We start from the raw sequence: 22,092 nt of genomic DNA, 5'->3' as shown, positions 1-22,092 counted from the left end.
TTACCTTCTCATGAACGGGATGCGTGGCCACACCAGAATTTTTATTGTAATTTTTAAACTTAGGTTAACAGAAAATTTTCTGGATAAGAACTGTCCTCAGTCAACTATTGGGATAGCGGGTTTGACTAACAGCTTTTATTGTAAGTTGAAAGAGTTCATTAACAAGTTTGCCCTAAAATTACAAAGCAAAGCAACACCTTTACTATGCTAAGTTTTCAGCAAAAGCTAACATTTAAATCAGAAGCATTCCAAGTTGTTTTGTACTCTAGGTATTATTAAAGTTTAAATTGGGGCTGGCAGAAATGTCTCGGTGGGTAAAAGTATTAGGTATATAGGCCTGATGACTTAAGTTTAAATACTGAAATCCACGTAAAAAGCTGGACCCAAAGCATGCATTTGCAATCCCAGCACTGAATACCCAGAAGCTCAAGGGTAGTTCTTTGGAGTATGGAGCTGCAGCAGCAGAAACAAAAGAGACCCTGCTACAAATTGGAAGGTAAGAACAACTCCTAAAAGAGACCCTCTTACCTTCACAGATGGCACAGAGAGTATGCACACACCACACGTGTGTGAACACACACACACATACACACATGCACGCACACACACACACACACACACACACACACACGCCTAAAAAATTAAAAGATATTAAAGGTCTAAAAGATGTCTCAGTGTTTAAAGAACTGACTGCTCTTCCAGAGGTCCTGAGTTTAATTCCCAGCAACCACATGGTGGCTCACAACCATCTGCACTGGGATCTGGTGCCCTCTTATGAAGACAGAAGACTGTGTCTGAAGACAGCGACTGTGTACTCATATACATAAAATAAATCAATTAAAAAAAAAGAGCATTGGCTGTTCTTGCATAGGACTCTGCTTCTATTCCTAGCCCCCACACAGTGGTTCCCAAACACTGTAACTGTCCAAGGGAATCTGATAACCTCTTCTGATATACACAGGGACCAGGCAGACATGGGCAAACATAGATAAAACCTTCATACAATAAAATATTTTTTAAAAAATCAGGTGGTGGTGGCATATACATTTAATCCCAGCACTCAGGGGTAGATCTACCTACTCAGAGAGGTAGATCTCTGAGTAGGTAGATCTCTCCGAGGTAGATCTACCTACTCAGGTAGGTAGATCTCTGCGAATTCAAACCCTGTCTTGAAAACATAGATAGATAGATAGATAGATAGTTAGATAGATAGATGATAGATAGAATTAAGTCAGAAAAGTGAAATGTCCATTCTTTACAAATTCACATTGGAAATATTTTTCCTCAGTTTTTCACTGTTGCCGCCCGCGGCCACATACGAACCGGAATACCTGGAAGCGAATTCTGGGTGTAACGGGAAGGGGGCGAAAGAGAAATGAGTCAAGAGGACAGTTGCCCATAGAGACCGACTTTACTATCATTTAGCCAATATTTATAATCTTTGGAAAAACCACCCTGCCCCCCAAATGGCCGCGAGTTAGTTGGATCTTCTTCTCGGCGGGTTGTCTGCTTTCAGTCACGCAGTTTTCTGCTGGTCTCAAGGTGGAGCTGCGCTGAGGCGGCCTTGGTAGTTAAGGTGAAAATGGCTGTATTTTTCCCAATGGAACAAGGGCCGGAGATAACGCCAGGGGGAAGGGTGGAGGCTGTAGGCCAGGAATGCCACAGCTTGAATAGGCCAGAGATAACGCTGTGTGTGTGTGTGTGTGTGTGTGTGTGTGTGTGTGTGTGTGTGTGTGTGTGGTGGTGAAAATGGTATTCAAAATCTATGTAACTTCAACTGTGCTTTTATAGTTTTTATTTCTTTATAAGTGTTATTAAATTTGTTCTTTGACTGGAGCTGGCAAGATGGCTCAGTGGTTAAAGAGCACTTGTTGCTCTCACGGAAGACCTGGGTTTATTTCTGAGCATCCACATGGTGGCTCACCGTCATCTGAAACTCCAGTTCCAGGGGACTCAACACAAGATCCCTCTTTTAAAAAAATTACTTATTTTATATATATTAGTACACTGCAGCTGTTTCTAAGCACACCAGAAGAGGGCACCAGATCCCATTACAGATGATTGTAAGCCATCATTTGGTTGCTGGGAATTGAACTCAGGACATCTGGAAGAGCAGTCAGTGCTCTTAACCACAGAACCATCTCTCCAGCCCCTAAGATCTCTCATCTAATGTCTGCAGACACCAAGCACACATGTGGTGAACATAGACAAGCAGGGAAAAAAATACTTAAAAATGTAATATAAACAAATGTTTTTAAAATGTCCTTTGACAATTGAATAACTTACTGCCTTCTGGTTATTCTCACCTCCTGCCCTTTCTCCCCTCTTGTTCACATTCTGCTCCTTCCTACCAGGCAGTCCCTTCTGGTCACTTATGTTTTATTTTGTGGCCAATGTAATCAGGGCTGTTTGTGTGACCCTGAATCAGGAACTATCCACGAGTCTGATAGGATCACCAGTGAGTATAGCCAAGGACATTGACGGCCCCTCTTGCAAGAGTCCACCAATCACAATAGTTCTGTAGAGAGCCCCTTACTGGTCCAGGATTAGCTGCTGACATACATGCACAGTCTTGAGTAAGTCCAAGGTGCCCTCTTACCTTCACAGAGGGCACGCATGGTGCACACAAGCATGTGTACACACACGCATGAGCGCGCACACACAGCTAAACATGAAAGGATATGAAAGGCTCTTGATAGCTGCTGTAAGGTCATGATTGGAATGGCTGTGTCTTGTCCAAAACATTTCCAAAAGAGTATTTCACAGCCCTTTGCCCTATTTCCAGCTTACATTCTTCCCACCTCCTCCTCTGTGATATTCACTGAGTTTTGGAAGTGATCTACATGTCCTGTGTATGGCTTAGTACTTAACCATTAAAGAGCTTCTTCTTAGTCTGTTGTAAAATGATATAAAATGAGATGTCATGCTTACAAATAAAAGTAACCAAAGGGAACTCATACATGACTTTAAAAATGATTAATCTGCATAAGTAAAATCATGCTTGAAGTAGACATGTTTGGTAGTAGTTTTGCATATTTGTGGGGAGGAAAAAATTTCAGAAATAAGTAAAATCTCATATATATATATATATATATATATATATACATCTGCATGTGAGCATTTGTACACATGTGTTTGGGTGTCACCAACACCAGGAGAAAGTATCAGACACTTTGGAGCTCCAATTACAAGCACTGAGCCAATATCACGGGTGTTGGGATGGAATTCTGATTCTCATGACTGAGTAGCACATGCTTTTAGCTGCTGAACTATCTCCTGAGCCCTTTTTAAAAAATAAAATTTTTTTTTAAAATCTTTTTTTGTCCTGTGTAATGACCTGGTTTTCATCATTTCGCTCACAAAGCTGAAAATATTTATTATTTAGCCTTTTACAAAACAGAAAAAAAAATCATACACAGTATAAACAGAACACATAGTATACATAAATGACCTCCAAATTTCTACCAGAGACCTCTTACAGCTGATAAACACCGTCAATAAAGTGGCTGGATACAAAATGAACTCAAAAATATAAGTAGCTCTCCTATATACAAATGATAGCAGGCTGAAAAAGAAATCTGAGAAACAACACCTTCACAAACACCACGAATAATACTTTGGTGTAACTCTGACCAAACAAGTGAAAGACTCATATAAAAAGAACTTCAAACCTCTGAAGAAATTGAAGAAGGTCTCAGAAGATGGAAAAATCTACCATGCTCATGGATTGGTATGATTAACAGTAAAAATGGCCATCTTAACAAAAGCAATCTACAGATTCAATGCAATCCTCATCAAAATTCCCAACACAATTTCTTATAGACCTTGAAAGAACATTTCTCAACTTCATATGGAAAAACAAAAACCCAAGCTAACTAAAACAATGATTTACCATAAAAGAACTTCTGGGGGTATCGCCATTCTTGATTTCAAGCTATACTACAGAACAATAGCTACAAAAACTGCTTGGTATTGGTACAGTGACAGACAAGTTGATCAATAAAATAGAATCAAAGACCCAGAAATAAACCCAGACACATATGGAATTTGATTTTTGACAAAGAAACCAAAATCACAAAATAGAAAAAAGAAAGCATCTTCAACAAATAGTCTAACTGGACTTCTGCATGTGGAAGAATGCATATAGATCCGCATTTACTACCCTGCACAAAACTCAAGTCCAAGTGGATCAAAGACCTCACCATAAAACCAGATACACTAAATCTAATAGATGAGAATCTGTGGAGTATCCTTGAATGCATGGATACAGAATGTACCAATGTATTGGAACAACCTCTTGAACAGACCACCAGTGGCTCAGGCAGTAAAATCAATTGATAACTGGGACTTCATGAAACTGAAAAGCTTCTGGAAGGCAAACAACACTGTCAATAGGAAAAAATGTCAGCCTACATATTGGGAAAAGATCTTCACCAACCCTACATCTGGCAGAGGGCTAATATCCAAAATATATAAAGAAATTAATAAGTTAGACACCAACAAACAAACAACCTAATAAAAGAATAGCACAGAGCTAAACAGAGAATTTGTGACAGAGGAATCTTGAATAGCTTAGAACACATAAAAAATATTCAACATCCTTTGTCATCAGGGAAATGAAAATCAAAACATCTCTGAGATTCCACCTTACATAGATCAAAAACTCAAGGGGCAGCCCCTGGTGGCAATGCTGTGGGGCAAGGGGAACACTCCTCCATTGCTAGTGGCAGCATGAACTTGTATAACCACTGTGGAAATCAGTCTTGTAGTTTCTCAGAAAATTGGGAATAGTTCTACCTCAAGACCCCACTATACCATACCTGGTTATATACTCAAAAGATGCTCCACCATATCACAAGGACACATGCTCCACTATGTCTATAGAAGCTTTATTGATAATAGCCAGAAAATGGAAATAACTTAGATGCCCCTCAACCAAAGAATAGATAAGGAAAATTCCATTTACACAATGGAATACTGCTGGGCTATTAAAACCAAGGACATCATGAAATTTGCAGGCAAATGGATGGAACTAGAAAATAGCATCCTGAGTCAGATAACCCAGACCCCAAAGAACTCACATGGTATTACTGGTGGTGGTGGTGGGGCAGGCATCTCTAGTATATGCCAGAAACCTGGGATGGGGGAGGCTCTCAGGAATCTATGGGGGTGACTTTAGCTGAGACTCCTACCAGTGGGGAATATGGAACATGAAATGATCACTTCCTGTAGTCAGGTAGGATCCCCAGTAGAGGGTTAAGGACACCAACCCACCCACAAATTTTTTTACCCCAAATTTGTCCTGCATACAAAAATGGAACAGAGAGTGAAAGAATGACAATTAATGACTGGCCCAACTTGAGACCCATCCCATGGGAAAACACCAAGCCCTGTCACTATTAATGATATTCTGTTATTCCTGCAGACTACAGCTTAGCATAACTGTCCTCTGAGAGGCTCCACCCAGTAGCTGACTGAAACAGATACGGCAACCCAAAGTCGAACATTTTAGATGGAACTTGGGAGAATTTTATGAAATAGTCTAGGGGAGGACTGAGGGACCTGGAGGGGGATCTAAACTCCACAGGAAGACAAACAGAATCAATTCACCTGGACCCCTGTGGCTCTCAGAGACTGAATCACCAGCCAAAGAACATACATGGACTGCACCTACGCTTCCTGCACATATGTAGCAGATGTGAAGCTTTGTCTTCATGCTGGTCCCCTGACAACTGGAGTCCCTCAGTCTGTTGCCTGCCCGTGGATGCCATTGCCCTAAATGAGTTGCCTTGTCTGGCCTCAGCAGGAAAGGATGTACCCTAGTCCTGCTGTGATTGGGTGTGCCAGAGTGGGGTGATACTCAGGAGCAGCCTCCCCCTTCTCAGAGGAGGAGAGGGGGAGAGGATGTAGGGGGGCAACCAGGAGGAGGGGGGATGTATAACAATAAATAAATAGTGGTACTCACACCAGAGGAAAAAGGTTTTTTCCCATTATTTATTTAATCTAGTCTTTAATTATACTCTGGAGCATTTTTTCCTCCTCAATTTAAATAAGCATCTTTATATGTCAAATAAATTACTAAGTATTAATGAAGTTCTGTTGTATGAGAGACTCTTCCTGGTAGAACAGACACATACATCTGTTCATCCCAGAGAGGGAACTCAGCACAGGCCAAAATAATGACTGTACCAAAGTCCAACTTGGTAAATAGTGAGTATTTATTGGGGTTATTAATGGGAGTCTGGAGCAGTAACTCAGAAGCAGCTGCACTGATAAACAGAAAAACAAGCAAAAAAATCCCAAACACAACAATAACAAAACAAGTAAACAATATCACCCCAAAAAGAGTCAAGACTCAGGAAACTTTCTGTATGACTGGCAGGCAGTTCAATCAGTGAATCTTCCGGCCCCACCCCTGCAGTGGTTTACTGAGGAGGGAATCTTCAAGAATCTTGCAAATGTTGTCTCAGAGACTGAGCTGTTACTGTGTGGGCTCTGTCTGTGATGGTCAACCTCTACTAGCATCTCAGATTCCAGGGGGATAGATACCCAGATAATTTCAGAACCTCCTGCTGTACTGCATTATGCTGAAAGGTGCTTCACAGTTGTGTCTATATCCACAGGAATGCCTTCAGGTTAGTGATGCCCACTGTTTAAAAGCCAGGACTCCACTACACCATAACACAACCAGCCCTGGAAAGAAAGGATTCATGGTTCATGAACTACTTAAGAAGTATGAGTTTCCACAAAGGGATCTTATATACAGATGTGTGTGTGTGTGTGTGTGTGTGTGCGCGCGCGCGTGCACACACGTGTAAGATCACTGTTCAGTTTTGTCACCTTGTATGAAATATTGGCCCGCCAGAATATAATGGGGTATGGAGAAGGAAAGGCTACTCTGGGAAAACTGCCTTTCCTTACAGTGTAAGTCACCTCACTGACTTGCATATACGCTTCTGTGCTTAAAAAAAAAAAAACTCACTGAGGTGTCAAATCCACTACTTTCATCAGTAAATATTGACACAGAATATAAATTCAGACTAATGATTGAGCCAACTCACTTTACCCATATTTAAAAATGGGAAAAATGACTTGTTTGTCATATGATGGCACAACATCTTTTCCATAGTTTCTTGAAACATAAATTGCATATTAGGCTACTTCCTGTAAACTTCGTTAGTAAACTTCTTGCACCTGATTTCCCTGGCAGAGGTAGTTTGTGGTTAAACAGTGGACATTGCTTTTCAATAGACATCTGCAGGTTAAAACTTACTTCAGTTTTACAGTCTATTTCCAGTTGTTCTCAGAACTGCCTAACTACTGACAGCTGATTCTTCATCTCCCCATCCCCTCCAGGGAGTCATGCTAGGACCAGATTGTTGGCACGAATTCTGCCAATAGTCAATCCAGAAAACTATTGTCAAAGCCTCTCTTGAATGGAATTGACAGCGCCAAGGGAATTTCAACAAGGTAGCTAATGAAGACAGATTCCTCATTAGAGAACATTCAAGAATGCTGGAAAACAGCATCATTGTGTTCAGATGCAAATGCAAATATCATAGAACAAGCCAGCCCTCTTCTACAATATAGCAGTAGACGTAATGTAAATAAATGAAACTTTTGTTCAATATTTTTAAATGAATGATTTCTTTAATCCTGTTGCCTATACGGAAAGAGCTCTTAAAACAAGGAAAATGGAAATTATCATTTTAATATAGATCAGGAATATTGTAGTATGGAAGTGTTTAAGATGCTGTACAGAATGCATATGTATTTATTCAATGATGCTTGTCCACTCAGGCAAGATGGCAATGTATTTCTGATGAGATATGCAGTCATCCCAATCATTCATCCAACGAATTAGAGCAAAATGACCAACAAACTTCAAAGGTTAAATAACTGGCTGGAAACAGAGGTAACCATTACAACATACTGAAAAAATTTTATTTCTTAATTTTTTTTTTCCATTTTGACTCTAAGGTGTACGGCCTTAGGTATTTAAAATAAGTACATAAACGACCTAAATAGAGCAGAAATAACAATATTTTAGCAGGGTAAAATGTAAACCCTCCCCATCCCCACCAGCTACCACTTTGATAAAAAGACATGCCTAATAGACTCCTGTCCCGGAGAATGGATAAGGGAGCAGTGTGCTATCAGAAAATCTACTGCATAGATCTTCAAATACACCACATGCTGCCAACCAAAAGACTTCTAGCAGGAGCTCTGAGCTCCAGTCTGGCACTTCCGGTAATGATAAATGACCAAAACATGCTTCAAGACCAAGGGGAAAGCACACTTCGTCCTCTGAGTCTTTTGAAGTAGATTGTCAGATCCTACGCTCAAGCTTGAGATACGTGAAAGCAACCATAGCCCTTGTCCACAGGGCTGCACCCATGTGGATCACAAAATGAAGTGTGCTGATGTCAGTTCTTCCTAACCACTCTTAAAACTCAAAAATGCTTTAGTGAGGATGAGGAATTGCAAGGATTTTTTATTATTCTATTCTCTCCAGGCCTTTCAGTTTGTAGTCAATTCTTGGTGAAGTCAATTATTTAGCCAATTTTTTTTAAAGATAATCTACTTAAAATTCTCAAAATTAGTACCAAAGGAACCACACAGCTTACTATTTTAACAGTTAATTTTTTTTTAAAAAAAACTTACTTGCCAGATTTTCTTTTAAATGACATGGTTTCCTTTTTGAAAATAGTGCATACAAGGCACAAAAACTTCTGTGAGTATACCTACTGAGGCCAAATGTTTTGGCATCAACAAACACATTATTTTAGTTTACCCTAAACTACATTTCTAATCAGCACACTGTTTAGTTCACGGTAAACCAAACGTGCTCATTTTTAAATGATTTGCATAATTTAATCTTGATAGGCATTTGAGGAAAAAACATATATTGACAGTTATAGTTTTGATGAAAAGACACAGAAATGATACAGGTGTGCGCGGAGGAATAATCCATTGATCTATCAGAAATGCTTAGGAACTCAGGCATTTCACAGTAACACTGAGCAAGGAGTTAAAAAACAGATTTGATAACATCCAGACCAAGAAAAGAGTGTTACCAGTCGATCTTCATAAGAATTAGCATATATTCCCTCTGATCTCACATGAGAAGACATGAAAATAAATTTCTCATGTAAAGTTCTTTGTCAAAACATTATATTAATTCTAACAAAAGTTTTTATCCAATTGTTTTGAAGAGTGAATGTGATCTTCAGTGTTCACACTTGGATTTTTCAGTGGGAGAACATCCAGAACTGGAATTAAAGCCTGGCACATTGATAAATGACCTTCATCTGTAGGCTGCGTGGCCTTCATAACGAATTCATAGCTAATGCAGCTCTCTCATCTGAAGCTTGTCTCACATCAGAAAAAAAAAATCAAGGAAGGATGATTTCTTACCTGCTCCCAAATACAGCTAACCATCATAACATGACTTGAAATTTTTTTTTTAAATCTTAAGGTTAACCTAAATTTTCTAAAAGAGAAGATCAAATGAATATTGGGATTATGTGATAAGTTGTACAACCCAAATATCTGAATGAAAATTGGCCCATAAACTTATTCTCAGTTTTTGGCAGAAAATAGTTCCCTTTTAATGACTTTTAAAGGTTAATAGTAATTTGTATTAATTACAGAAGTTTATATATTAGAATAAACACTGTTCTGTTTTAAGCATCAGTTTGGTGATTACTTGAAAGTCTTCATACTGCTGTGTTTGATCCCCATCATTGAAGACAATATTTTCATATCTAGCCAAAGGGATATAGGGACAATTGGCTAGTGGTGCCTTCCAAATGGAAACTTGTTCCATTCCTCCACAGCGTTGGTACCTTAAAAGCAAACAAAAACCAATGAGACTGTGTTAAACATAAAACCAAGCAATGTATTCACTATTTGTTGCATTATCACACACCCCTTGTTCCAAACTGAATCCCATGATGCAGGATGCCTTCTTGAATACAGACCTCAGGATCTAATGTACACACATAGGAGATGCTCTTACTAAATGCACTTTAAATGTAGATTCTGATTTGATAGGTCTACGGTAACAAACACGTTTCTGGATGACTATGTAGTTCCAGGAGGGAAGTTCTTTGTTCATCTCTCTGAGGCCAGTTGGAGATCAGGAATGTCTGAAGAGTTGAGGGGAATTTAAGGAAACTTATATACACAATACAGTACTTTTACATGTTTTGTTCTACAACAAGGAGGATTGGATATACTAAAGTTAATGTTTTTAGCATCAGGAAAAATATAACTATTTGTAAATTATGCTGAAATGAGAAAGAAGTCTGTAAAAAAGGCCACAGATTAGGCTTGGCACTTTGGTATGGTATGGTATGGTATGGTATGGTATGGTATGGCACTGTATGGTACCAAACAGTATGGTATCGTGCTTATTTAGAATGTGCAAGACCCTGGCAATTCTTCCTCAGCATCTCTCCCAAAGCTGCAGAACATTTACTAATGCAGTTCAAAAAGACAAGAATAGAAGATACCATTTGACAATCCAACAACATTAGACACGTTACATAATTTTTTATATTTTATTTTATGTGCATTGGTGCTGTACCTGCATGCATGTCTGAATGAGGGTGTCAGAGCTCCTGGAACTGGAGTTACAGTTGTGAGCTACCATATGGGTTCTGGGAATTGGACCTAGGTCTCCTGGAAAGGCAGTTAGTGTTCTAAACCATGTAGCTGTCTCTCTACTCCCCTACCCCAGCTCCTAGACACAGTTCCATAAATGTGTGTATTATGTGACTTGCAAATGTGAGACAGGATACAAAAAAATATTATTTTCGTAAAGTGTGGTATCACTAGTCATGGTACTTAATGCCTTTAATTCTACCAGTTAGGCAGTGGCAGGTAGAGGCAGGCAGATCTCTATAAGTTTGAGACTATCCTGGTCTACACAGTGAGTTTGGAGACAGCCAAATGGCAGCTACCTCAAAACAAACAGTCCCTTGTCAGGAGCCATCTAGGAAAGGCTAAAGGCATGCAAGTAAGTTTTCTGGAGATGGCCTACCATGTTGCATGGCTGCAATGGGTAAACTCTGAATTGCAGAGCCTTCAGAGATTTTGGCACAGGATTGCTTCTTGCTGCTGATATGCCTTTCCTGTCACTATTACATAGCCTAGTGATGTCAGGGCCTGAGCCCACCCTTTTGGGCAAATATTCTGCCAGTCAACAAAGACATAATATGTAGCAATGCTGTGCAGACATACTGATGATTTCACGATTCCTGATTTGATTTTATAGAATTCCTAAATTTGTACAAGTAATTTCCAACCACGGGGCTTTATAAACCTTCATGTGTCACAGGCTAATTGTGCTAGGATAAGAAATCAGACTTAGAACAAATTTATGATCAGGGAAAACATTCCTTTTAGGTTAACTGTGAGACTACTATCTGGTAACTAAAGGTCATAAACTGGGAATGGACAATTTATTGTAGGTTCAAGGGCAAAAAAATAAAATACTGGTTTGTTTACCTATACAAAATTGTAAAATTAATATGACACATGGCAAATGATTTTGTTTCTTGGTAAAATCATGATAACTTATGGCATAAGAGTTATTGTTTTAAACTTTTAATGAACTTAAGGCACTAGTAACAGATAATGTTTAGTCAGGTACTAGTCTTAATGGAAACACTTGTAAAGATTTCTACTGTAACTCCTTCTCAACTTATGATTTGAATTAGTCTCTTAAAACTTGCTATGAACTTATGGAATGTGAAGATGCTTGGAAGACCATGTAATCAATTCTCTTGAGAAAGAATAAGAACTAAGAATGACAATAAGGGAAGGGCTTTCTCTTACTCTCAGCAATAAAAAGGTATAAGATTTTTCTTTAAGCAAAATCCAGAATGAGTGAGTGGACCCTTGTGGAGTTACTGAGACAAGTGGCCGGGCCAATCAGAGTGTGTGTGTGTGTGTGTGTGTGTGTGTCTGTATGATTGTGAGATTTTGTGGGTGCGAGTTGAATGTGCAAAAGATTTTCATTCTGCCTGCATGACTTTCTTTTCCTTTTTCTCTGGCTCCCGAAGAATTAATGAAACTCTGAGCTTCTCACTGATCAGCTAGGGGCTCCTGAGTTAAAAAACAAAGAACCTGGAGAAGCTAATTCCTCTTCTTTATTCCCTGCTCCTGAGAAGCAGGAGTTAATTACTGGAAACCAATTGCTTTCTGATTTAGAATAGCAAAGAGCTATAGACAGAAGAATTGCCAAAGATAAATCAATGTTGGCCTTGATGCTGACTCTATGGCCCATTGCTTAGCTGCCTTTCTCAAAGAGCTGGGTACCAGCAGCCCTATTATTATCTTAGAAGAAATTTAATTTAATTTTTTTCTGGCAATGTTTGTTACTTAAATGAGAAACGTAAAAAAGAATTACTTGGTGTATTGTTTGTTTGTTTTGTTTTTGTTTTTTTAAGGTGTGTGCAGTCGATTTTGCTGCCATTTGGCTACAACTACCAACTTTATATGTTCAAATGTAATAAAATCAAGCTTCTGTGGGTTTTTTATTTTAATTGCTTAATTATTTCTCTATCAAATATTGAGATCCTACAATTGATGTCTCTGTGAAATGTGTTTGGCTCAGTTATTAAGAAACCCAACACTGGTCAGTGTCCAAATATTGGAATGCAGAGGAGACTTAGACACAGCGTGTCATCCAAACAAGTGAACCATTAACACAAAGAAAATTCTGTACTAAAAATGACCTCATAAATGATGGTGATTATATCCAATGGTTAGAAATACTGAAAACAAATCTGGTGGACTCTATGTCTTACACAACTATGTTCTTTAAATTATTATTTATTTTTTTAGATTTATTTATTTTATGTATCTGAGAGCATGGTAGCTGTCTTCAGACACAACAGAAGAGGCCATCAGATCCCATTACACATGGCTGTGAGCCACCATGTGCTTGCTGGGACTTGAACTCAGGACCTCTGGAAGAGCAGTCAGTGCTTTTAACCACTGAGCCATCTCTCCAGCCCTATAAAATATTTTATTTGCAGTATTAACTAGTAATTCATATTTTTGTACTCATAGGTCCATTCTTAGGATCTTTTCTAGAAATTTAGTAATACCTACTTGGAATTTAGTACAATTCAGAATATTTCATTTTCATCTTCTTAACCATAGTCTGATCTACTGTACTAGCATGTATTCAGAGGTGACACATGGCGTCCCAAAGCCACAACACTATTCAACTAGAAGCTTATCATTTAATTTGTATATTCCCCCATCCTCAAGACAGAATGTCATTATGTAGCTGTCAATGACTTGGGACTCGCTATTTAGCACAGGCTGTCCTTGACCTCACAAAGCTCTACCTGCTTCTGCTTCTGAGATTTGGGGATTAAATGAACATGCCTCTACACCCTTCTGTATTTTGCCCTTACTTACATAGTTATTCATTAAAACCAAGCAAAGTGAATTTAAAAAATTCAATGTTCATATTATTTTAATTTGGACAGCAATCCCATGTCTCCCTTAAAACAGAGGATTTTAGAATGCAGTTTTTAAAACAGAAAGTTGTGTTTAATGTGTAACTTGGATATGTTGTGCTTATTCTTTGATTACTTGCATTAAAGATAGGATTTTTCCATGTAGGCTTGGCTGGCCTGGAACTCCTTATGCAGACTAGGCTGGACATGACCTTTCTTTTGCTTTCTGGGTGCCAGGATTGCAGGCATGCATACCATATATGGCTACATTGTATCTATTCTAATGTTGCATATATAGGGAGAGAGCTGGCTTTTCTAGTAGATGCATGGGTGTTTATTTCAAAGGCACGCTTTATTATACCTTTATGATAACTACAGACTTAGAAACACAATAGGATTTAAGGAAACTTATTAGAAACACAAGTTTACTTGTTATTGTAATTTAAAGGAAATGATCAGGAACAGTTATTAAAGATGACCTATAATAAGTTCCTACAGAAAGTGATCCAAAATGGGGATGACCATGCTTGTGGTGACAAGACTTAATCAACTAATACTTAGACCAAGTAAGACTCTGCTAATAGATGATCAAAGATATGATGACAATAACCCTCAATGAGAGAAAAAAATAATTGTATGATCCTGTAAAATGTAAGACAGTGTTCGTTTTAGGACCCATCCCTGCCATTTTTCCATCAACTTATTTCTATAGTTTGTCAAGTTAGCATATATGCTGGCTAAAACTGAAGCTAGGTCCATGTCCAACATGATTTGTGGAGTCCCATAGGTCATGTAAGATACCTTCCAAGTCATTCAAAATAAATATTGCTCATGGAAACTATTGACTCTTTGAAACTAGGAAGTCATTAAAAATAAAGCAACAATAAAGTCAAAACATCTTACTTTACAAGAGTGCTTTTATTTTGATTGTAGAGTTAAGTCTCGTTCTCCATAGTTAATGCAGGGTTGGTCATACCTTAAAAAACATAAATTAATAATAACATAAAAATTTTGACTGCTTTGAACAAATAGCAAAAATATCTATATAAAAAGGTCCTCTAGAATAATTACAAAAAGTTTTGTATATTGTATTCACTTTTGGTTTATAGAAACACACTGGACATTTACACGCTACACAGTATTAGTTAAATCAGTTCTCTCTCTCTCTCTCTCTCTCTCTCTCACACACACACACACACACACACACACACACACACGCACCACACCCAGAGCAGGGCCAGTGAAGAGAGACAGAGCTTGAGCGAAGGAGGCAGGGAACCACCAGAAAGAAAGATGTGTGGGGAGCAGGCCCCGCTTCCACTTGATTTCCTAATCCTCTCTCTTACTGGATGAAAGCAGTCTTTGCCCTTCTTTCCCTCTCATGTCCTTCTTAACTCCCTTACCTCACCCTTTAGCTTCTCAACTTAGCAATTGAAAAACCATAAAATTCAACCTAACTGCCAAGTAATTAATAGCACATTAAAAAAGGAGAAATCAGCAGTATGCTAATTGTGTACTGGAAGATGGAGTATAAATCCTTCCTGGAAGAAAGACTTGTGAGCCTCCCTGACAACTGTCCCTGCGTCACTCCTTCGTTTCTATGGAAACTAGAATTCAGAAGCCAAAGTACAGTAGTCGATTACTGTGTAGGTAACACCTCATCATTCCCGCAGCCTGGAGAGTGAACTCCTATGTTTGAAGGTGAGAGAGACCAAATCATGAGGCAAATGTATTTTGAAAAAAAATCTGAAGATTTGCTAAGGAAACCTTACATTTTTGGACAAGGTGACTGATCAGATGTTAAACAATAACTAGAATTTTTACTCTGAACTACCTGTTTTGTTCAAACTATCACTAAATACCAAAGAGATCACTCAGTACTTTAAAGTATAATGAACCAGCATGTGAATTTTGAAAATGAAAGGGAGTAAAGTAAAAACAAATCAAGGTATAAATATGAATGCTTAAAATGGATCTGGAACTCTTCTAGGTAAGAGAACCCTAATCAGATTTGTGATTTTGTACTCATTTGTTGGGGCAACACACACACAAACACACATATGCAAACATACACACACATACATGCAAACACACACATATCTACGTACCTGTGCTATAACCACACTCTCGCATTTAACCCTTACAAACACTGATGCTATAAAGTAACAAAATCTAAATGTCATTAAAAGACCAAGATTGGCAATCATTTTTGAGTTTGAAACCTCGCTTGCTTATTCTTTGTTAATAGATTATAGTGACTGAAGTGCTAAAAAATAAGTAAGATCACCAGCAAGGAGGGGAACGGGAATGGGGAGTGCAAACTGAAGAAGCCCAAAGCAGCTGAAGTTAAGGAGATTACATAATCACTTCAGATAGTCTGAAACTTGATGGAATTCTTAAAGTAAAAGACAAACGTGCAGAATTTAAGATCCTTTCCTGGAGACACTTATCAAGTTTCTGAATTGACTGTGTTCTTTCACTTGGCATTTTGAATCACTTACCATTTTTAACATGTCACAGTAAAGATGAATTCTGTTTGATGGGAGTCCCACTCAACAACGAGATATGAAACTGTGCAACAGACTTTTTCTCCCCCTTTACCTTTCAAAAACAGAAAGAGAATGAAGCAAGCGCACCCTCACCGGCTTTGCCTGTCCCAGGGTTTAAGTTGGCCTCTGTCCAGGTCTGAGAATCTGTAAGGAGGTGGCTCTGGGACTCTCTCAATGGCTTTGCAGGAAACTGGTGGTTTTCAGGACTGAAGAAAGATAATCAGGATCCCAAGTTAACTCTTAACAGCATGGTTGACTATGTCTCAAAAGAATGAAATGCAGACCTCTCGAAATGCAAGATGATCTCAGGAAAAAACAAGGGCATAAAACCAGGTTCTCCAGGAGAGAGACACTCTATTTTTTGTCCTCTTGCATTCCAGGTTATGCTAAAGTGACAGTCCCCATCTCTGAGAAATGTCAATTTTGAATACAGAAAATGTTCTGAGAGTCAAATAACACTAAATTCTCTTTAGCATGCAAGGGAATTTAGTTAGCATTTTTATTCGGTGATTGTTTATTAAGTTTTATTTATGCCAGCTGATACTAGCTTCTCACGACAATGGTTAGATTGAGGGCCATGGATGGACTCTAAAGCATTTGTCTTACAACCATGAGATCCAGAGTTCAGATCCCAGGTGGGCATGGTGGCCCAGCTGAATGGGCATGCTCGGAACACTTGAGAAAGGGTTTCCCTGGAGCAAACAAGCTAGCAAGGTGAGTCAAAAGGATGCGATATAGAGTCAGTTGAGATCCTTGTCTTGATGAATAAGGGAGCAAGTTTGAGCCTCCACATGTATGCACATATGTACACACACATATATGTGCACCTGTACACAAATATGCACCCACATACATGTGGAAATGCATATACATATACGCAAGCACACCACACAGATATACATAACATCAAATAATCAACTTAAGGAAATGTATACTGATTTTATCAAAGGATGTGTGTGTGTGCAGGAAATGTGAAGATGATAGTGAGAAGAAACGTCATGAAAAAATTAGATGTGTGTTTGGAAAGTGACTTTGTTCAGTTTGTACAAAGAACTACTGCCCTTTCATAAGATAAAGTTGAGACATTATCTTGCAAAAGGTTTTCTAAACATCTGATATTAACAGGTCTCAAAAGCCTAATATACAATTTGGGAAGTAGAAGAATCATGAAAAAAAAAGAATTTTCTTAAAAAAACCCAATTAGTTAGATATTCTACACAATAATGTATTTGATGGCACATAAAATACTACTTAACTTAGGGACATGTATTAGCTCAGAAACTTTTTTAGAATGCCCTCGCAAAATTATAACAAATTTTAAAAGAACCATCTTAAAATATGAAAAATTAAAGAAGAAATATTGTGATTGTTTATATATATGATATATATGATATATATAAACAATCACAATATTATATCATATATATCATATATATATCATATATATATATATATGAATAGTTAAAAGCCTGTGTGGGCATGCTTTTTAAAAATTTACTTCTTTTTTATCAGTTTAATTTATCAAATCATTAATTTTTTTCTTTTTTTTATTTTCTATATTCTTTGTTTACATTCCAAATGGTTTCCCCTTTCCCAGTTCCTTTCCCCTTCCCCATTCTCTCCACCCATTCTCCAACCATTAAATTTAAAAACTCAATAGCTACATTGAAGCAACAAAAATAAATTAAAATATTTAGACATTTTAGCTATATGGCAGTTATCACAGTACAAAAACTTAACCTTACAGGCTTAAAAATGGAATCATTATAATCAGCTGAAGTATGTGAAAGTTCACCAAAGAATTAAGACTTCATACTTATGGACATCTTATCATTAAAGAAGGAACAACAATACATATATAATCTGGACATAATAATAAGCCAATAACTTCCTGTGTTTCCCTTACAGTGAAATGTTGTTGCCCAAATGTTATTGAACGTGGCCTCTCAAGTACCCCTCAGGGAGGGGTAACAGACACCTACAATTCTAGTGCTTGGGAAGGGAAGGCAAGAAGATCAGAAAAGTCATCCTCAGCTACACCGTCATAGGAGAGCCTGGCTGACTCCCTGCCTGCCCCCCATGATGGTCTCAGGAGCAGAGGGGAACCTGCAAGTGCAGAGGCACAATGCAGTGTGCTCGGTAGAGTTCAGGACGGCCTTTGTGTCTCTGGGTTGGGGATGATGAGCAGATGAGAAGGAATGGCGTCAAAGACGATTCAAGGGCAGATCTGAAACTGTCTAGTAGGTCAGCTGTACTGGCTGGTTTTGTGCGTCAACTTGACACAAGCTGGAGTTATCACAGAGAAAGGAGCCTTCCTTGACGGAATGCCTCCATGAGATCTAGCTGCAAGGCATTTTCTCAATGAGTGATCAAAGTAGGAAGGGCCTATTGTGGGTGGTGCCATCCTTGGGAATGGTAGTCCTGGGTTCTATAAGAAAGCAAGCTGAGCAAGCCAGGGGAAGCAAGCCAGTACGCAGCATCCCTCCATGGTTTCTGTGTCAGCTCCTGCCTCTGCCTTGTGTGAGTTCCTGTCCTGTTTTCTTTTGGTAATGAACAGCAATGTGAAAGTGCAAGCTTAATAAACCATTTCCTCCCCAACTTGCCTTTTGGTCATGATGTTTGTGCAGGAATAGAAACCCTGACTAAGACACCAGGTAAGCACATTTGTTAGTTTTGCTCTCTCTCCCCCCTTCCTTTTCTCTCTCTCTCTCTCTCTCTCTCTCTCTCTATATATATATATATATATATATATATATACAACGATATCTATATCTATATCTATATCTATATCTATATCTATATCTATATCTATATCTATATCTATATCTATATCTATATCTACATATATATCCATTGAAGAACTAGAAGCAAGAGAAGACACAACCCAAAAGGACAAGAAAGAACAGTTAGAAACTTGATAGAATTATCTATGGAGATGTTGAGAGGCTCACTAAGAAAATACATGGGAATAATTTTCCCCCAGTAAGTAAACTGGGCTCCTCAGAGGAAACCACTGACAATGGGCCACTGATCAGTGATGTCCCTGACTTAGGAAGGATAAGTCTGGACACCTAGCTGGGGGAGATAACCAGGTCAGAACAAGGCTGATTACTTAAACTCAAGATCTCACCAAATATAATGACACCAACATAGTAGCCAATCAAAACTGTACTCACGTCACAGCTTTGCCCCCTACCAATCATATTAGAGGCCACCTAATCCTTCTGGAAAATTCCCCTAGCTTTTCATAAAAAGGGGCCTGTGAGAGCCTCAAGTCACCACCATTTTGATGAATGATTGACCCCCACATACTGGTAATTAGTGCAGAATACATGTTCTTCATCTTTACATACTATTTGAGTCTGGGATCTTCCTACAGGGATTCTTGGACCCTAACAAAGTGATGATGGCCTAGCTTAGGAAGGCAGCCACGAAGATGGTAAGCAATGGTGTGTGTGTGTGATGCACACACACACACACACACACACACACACACATATAATATATACAATTCTGCAATATACAATTCAACAGATTGACTCTGTTAAGGAGTCAATCCTGGGACTTTGTGACTTCACACATATTCAATGGTCCCAAGTTCTGCCACCACACTATATTTCTGGTCTTTGATTTTTCAAGCAGTCTCTTTATGTAGATCAGTTTAGTCTTAAGCTTGCTAAACAGCTCAAGCTGGCCTTAAATTCCCCCTTAGTTAGTCAAATTCAGCCTTGACTTTTAAGTGAAAGACAAGATATGCCTGTTGAGTACCCATTATTTCACTGCTAAGTTCACTTAGCCGGGTAATGCTGTCAGAAGTAAGATTGTGCCCAATCCTCTCAACCTTTGGGGAGTTGCATATCAGAAATTTTTATTATGATTTTATTACTTAGGAAGGATAAGTCTGGACACCTAGGTGGGGGTGTATTGTAGGGTGGCAGCATTAGGAAGGGTGAGAGCCAGTGTAATAGTACTTAGAAGATAGAGAACACGCTGCTTCTAAAACCTACACATTCTTAACGTTCAAAAACCACTTAACAGGGGGTCAATAATATTAATGTAATCTACTATTAAATTTTGCAAAACTTTGAAAACATATCCTAAATAATTTATTAGAGCTCAGTTTTGTTCATTGATGTATAGGAAAATCCATTAACATTTAACTTGTATACAGTTTTCAAGCCAAAACACATAAAGTTTGGCCCCAGAAGTGACTGATGCCTTTGAATGTGAAACACATCAGAACAGCTTTTTCACTAATGGACAGAATTTGACCTGTACATATCTCACACTAAAGATCAGGCAACAAATATGTTTTGAGTCTTTTTTTTAAAGATATATTTATTTTGTGTATATGAGTAATCTGTTTTCATGCACATGAGAAGAGGGAATCAGATTCTATTACAGATGGTTGTGAGCCACCATGTGGTTGCTGGAAATTGAACTCAGGACCTCTGTAAGAACAGCTAATGCTCTTAACCACTGAGCCATCTCTCCAGACCTCATGTTTTAAGTGTTTTAAAACCTTAATGTGATTTTGGAATGTTTGCCAAAATCCCAGCCTTGCAAATAATTCTGGGAACACTCCAGAATCCATTGGAAAAAGCACTGTAATCAATATGAAATATTCACAGGGTAAGTGGCCCAGTACAACTAAATCATAGAAATGAAGACTAACTCTAAAATTTTATAAAGAATTCTAAATGATATCATGCTTATGCTTTTGTTACTGACTTTAATTTAAAAACCAGAGTATGTTGTTACTCATAAATATATAAAAATTAATATTTTGAATTGCCAGAATTTCCTGTATAGGGTCATGACAGATGGCTCAGCAGTTAAGAGCACTTTCTGCTTTTGCAGAGGACCTGTGTTCAGTTCACAGCATATACATGGTGGCTCACACAATTGTCTGTAACTCCAATTCCGGGATATCTGACTCCCTTTTGTGACTTTGTGGTTCCAGGCAAGGATGTGCTGCATGTACATACAAGAAGGCAAAACACTGAGCACACAAATAAAATGAATAAATCTCTTAATGTTTTCATAGTAAGACATGTTTCTTTCTAAAAGAAAAGGATACAGTCATATTTATTTTTTAAAAAAAGAGAATTCCTATTAAAAATTCAAGCACACAAACTTGAATTTTTTTTTTTAACTTTCCCCTTTCTCCAATTAGTGAAAAGCCAGAATTAAACTTCAATCTTTATGTTACTATCCTTGATAGACTCAAATTCAAACAATCTTATAGCTGGAGCAAAAGTCTCCACACAGTGAATGTTTAAACCCCTTTCCCTTTCTTTTCGGAAACATGAAACAGGCCCATATGCAGGCATGTAGGCACATATGCACATATGTTTGCCGGCACACATGTAATTCAAGTAGGATTTAGAGGCCTTCCAGAACCCCCCCTGAACTATCAAATGGATGCCTGGGAATCCTTTTGATCTCCAAAGGTCCAACGGAAGGGATTTCATCTTTATAAACATTACCACAGAGAAAAGACACAGAGGATGAGAAAGCAATGTGCTACCTTGACTTCATACAGGAGTGGAGGGGAACGGCTTTTGAATTACATTATTTTGTTTAAATACTACCTTTCAAATGTCATAACATATTTTGGGCTGGAAAGATGGCTCAGCCAGTAAATGCCAGGCTCACAACCCAAAATCATAATATATTTTATTCAACTGAAATGTTTAGAGATTTAACAGCTGTTTTCTTACTCTACTTGGAGCAGAAGCATATGAATGTCATTGAAACTAAGGATCCTCTCTACCATACCACTGTCTCCCGCCATCATTACAAGTGGAAACCATTATAGGAAAATTTCCTTCACCTTCAACATAGTTTTCTCAAAGGAACACAGAACCAAAAGATGCAACAGAATGAAATACAGAGTGGATGCAAAAAATGTGGTATATCTACACAATGGAGTACTATTCAGCCATTAGAAACAATGAATTCATGAAATTCTTAGGCAAATGGATGGAGCTAGAGAACATCATACTAAGTGAGGTAACCCAGACTCAAAAGGTGAATCATGGTATGCACTCACTAATAAG

General features: G+C 38.3%; 1 protein-coding gene across 2 annotated transcripts in view; it reads right to left on the bottom strand.

Moving 5' to 3' along the window:
* Positions 1-7,695: 7,695 nt before the first annotated feature.
* The window catches only part of Zdhhc2 (zinc finger DHHC-type palmitoyltransferase 2), a 62,428-nt gene continuing 48,031 nt past the window's right edge, over positions 7,696-22,092 (bottom strand). The window contains exons 11-13 of one of the 2 annotated variants that reach the window (XM_052162351.1): positions 16,118-16,236; positions 14,385-14,457; positions 7,696-9,848 (exon numbers count right to left, since the gene is read on the bottom strand). In XM_052162351.1, the coding sequence (XP_052018311.1) occupies positions 14,417-14,457; positions 16,118-16,236 (160 nt within the window). In that variant the 3' untranslated portion in view covers positions 7,696-9,848; positions 14,385-14,416. The remainder of the gene's footprint in view (positions 9,849-14,384; positions 14,458-16,117; positions 16,237-22,092) is intronic. The other variant, XM_052162353.1, reaches the window with a different exon arrangement.

The sequence above is a fragment of the Apodemus sylvaticus genome, chromosome 18 (genome assembly GCF_947179515.1).
Source record: "Apodemus sylvaticus chromosome 18, mApoSyl1.1, whole genome shotgun sequence".
In the NCBI taxonomy this organism is placed as follows: domain Eukaryota; kingdom Metazoa; phylum Chordata; class Mammalia; order Rodentia; family Muridae; genus Apodemus; species Apodemus sylvaticus.
The sequence above is the reverse complement of the archived record's forward strand: the minus strand, read 5'-3'. Positions and strand labels throughout refer to the sequence as shown.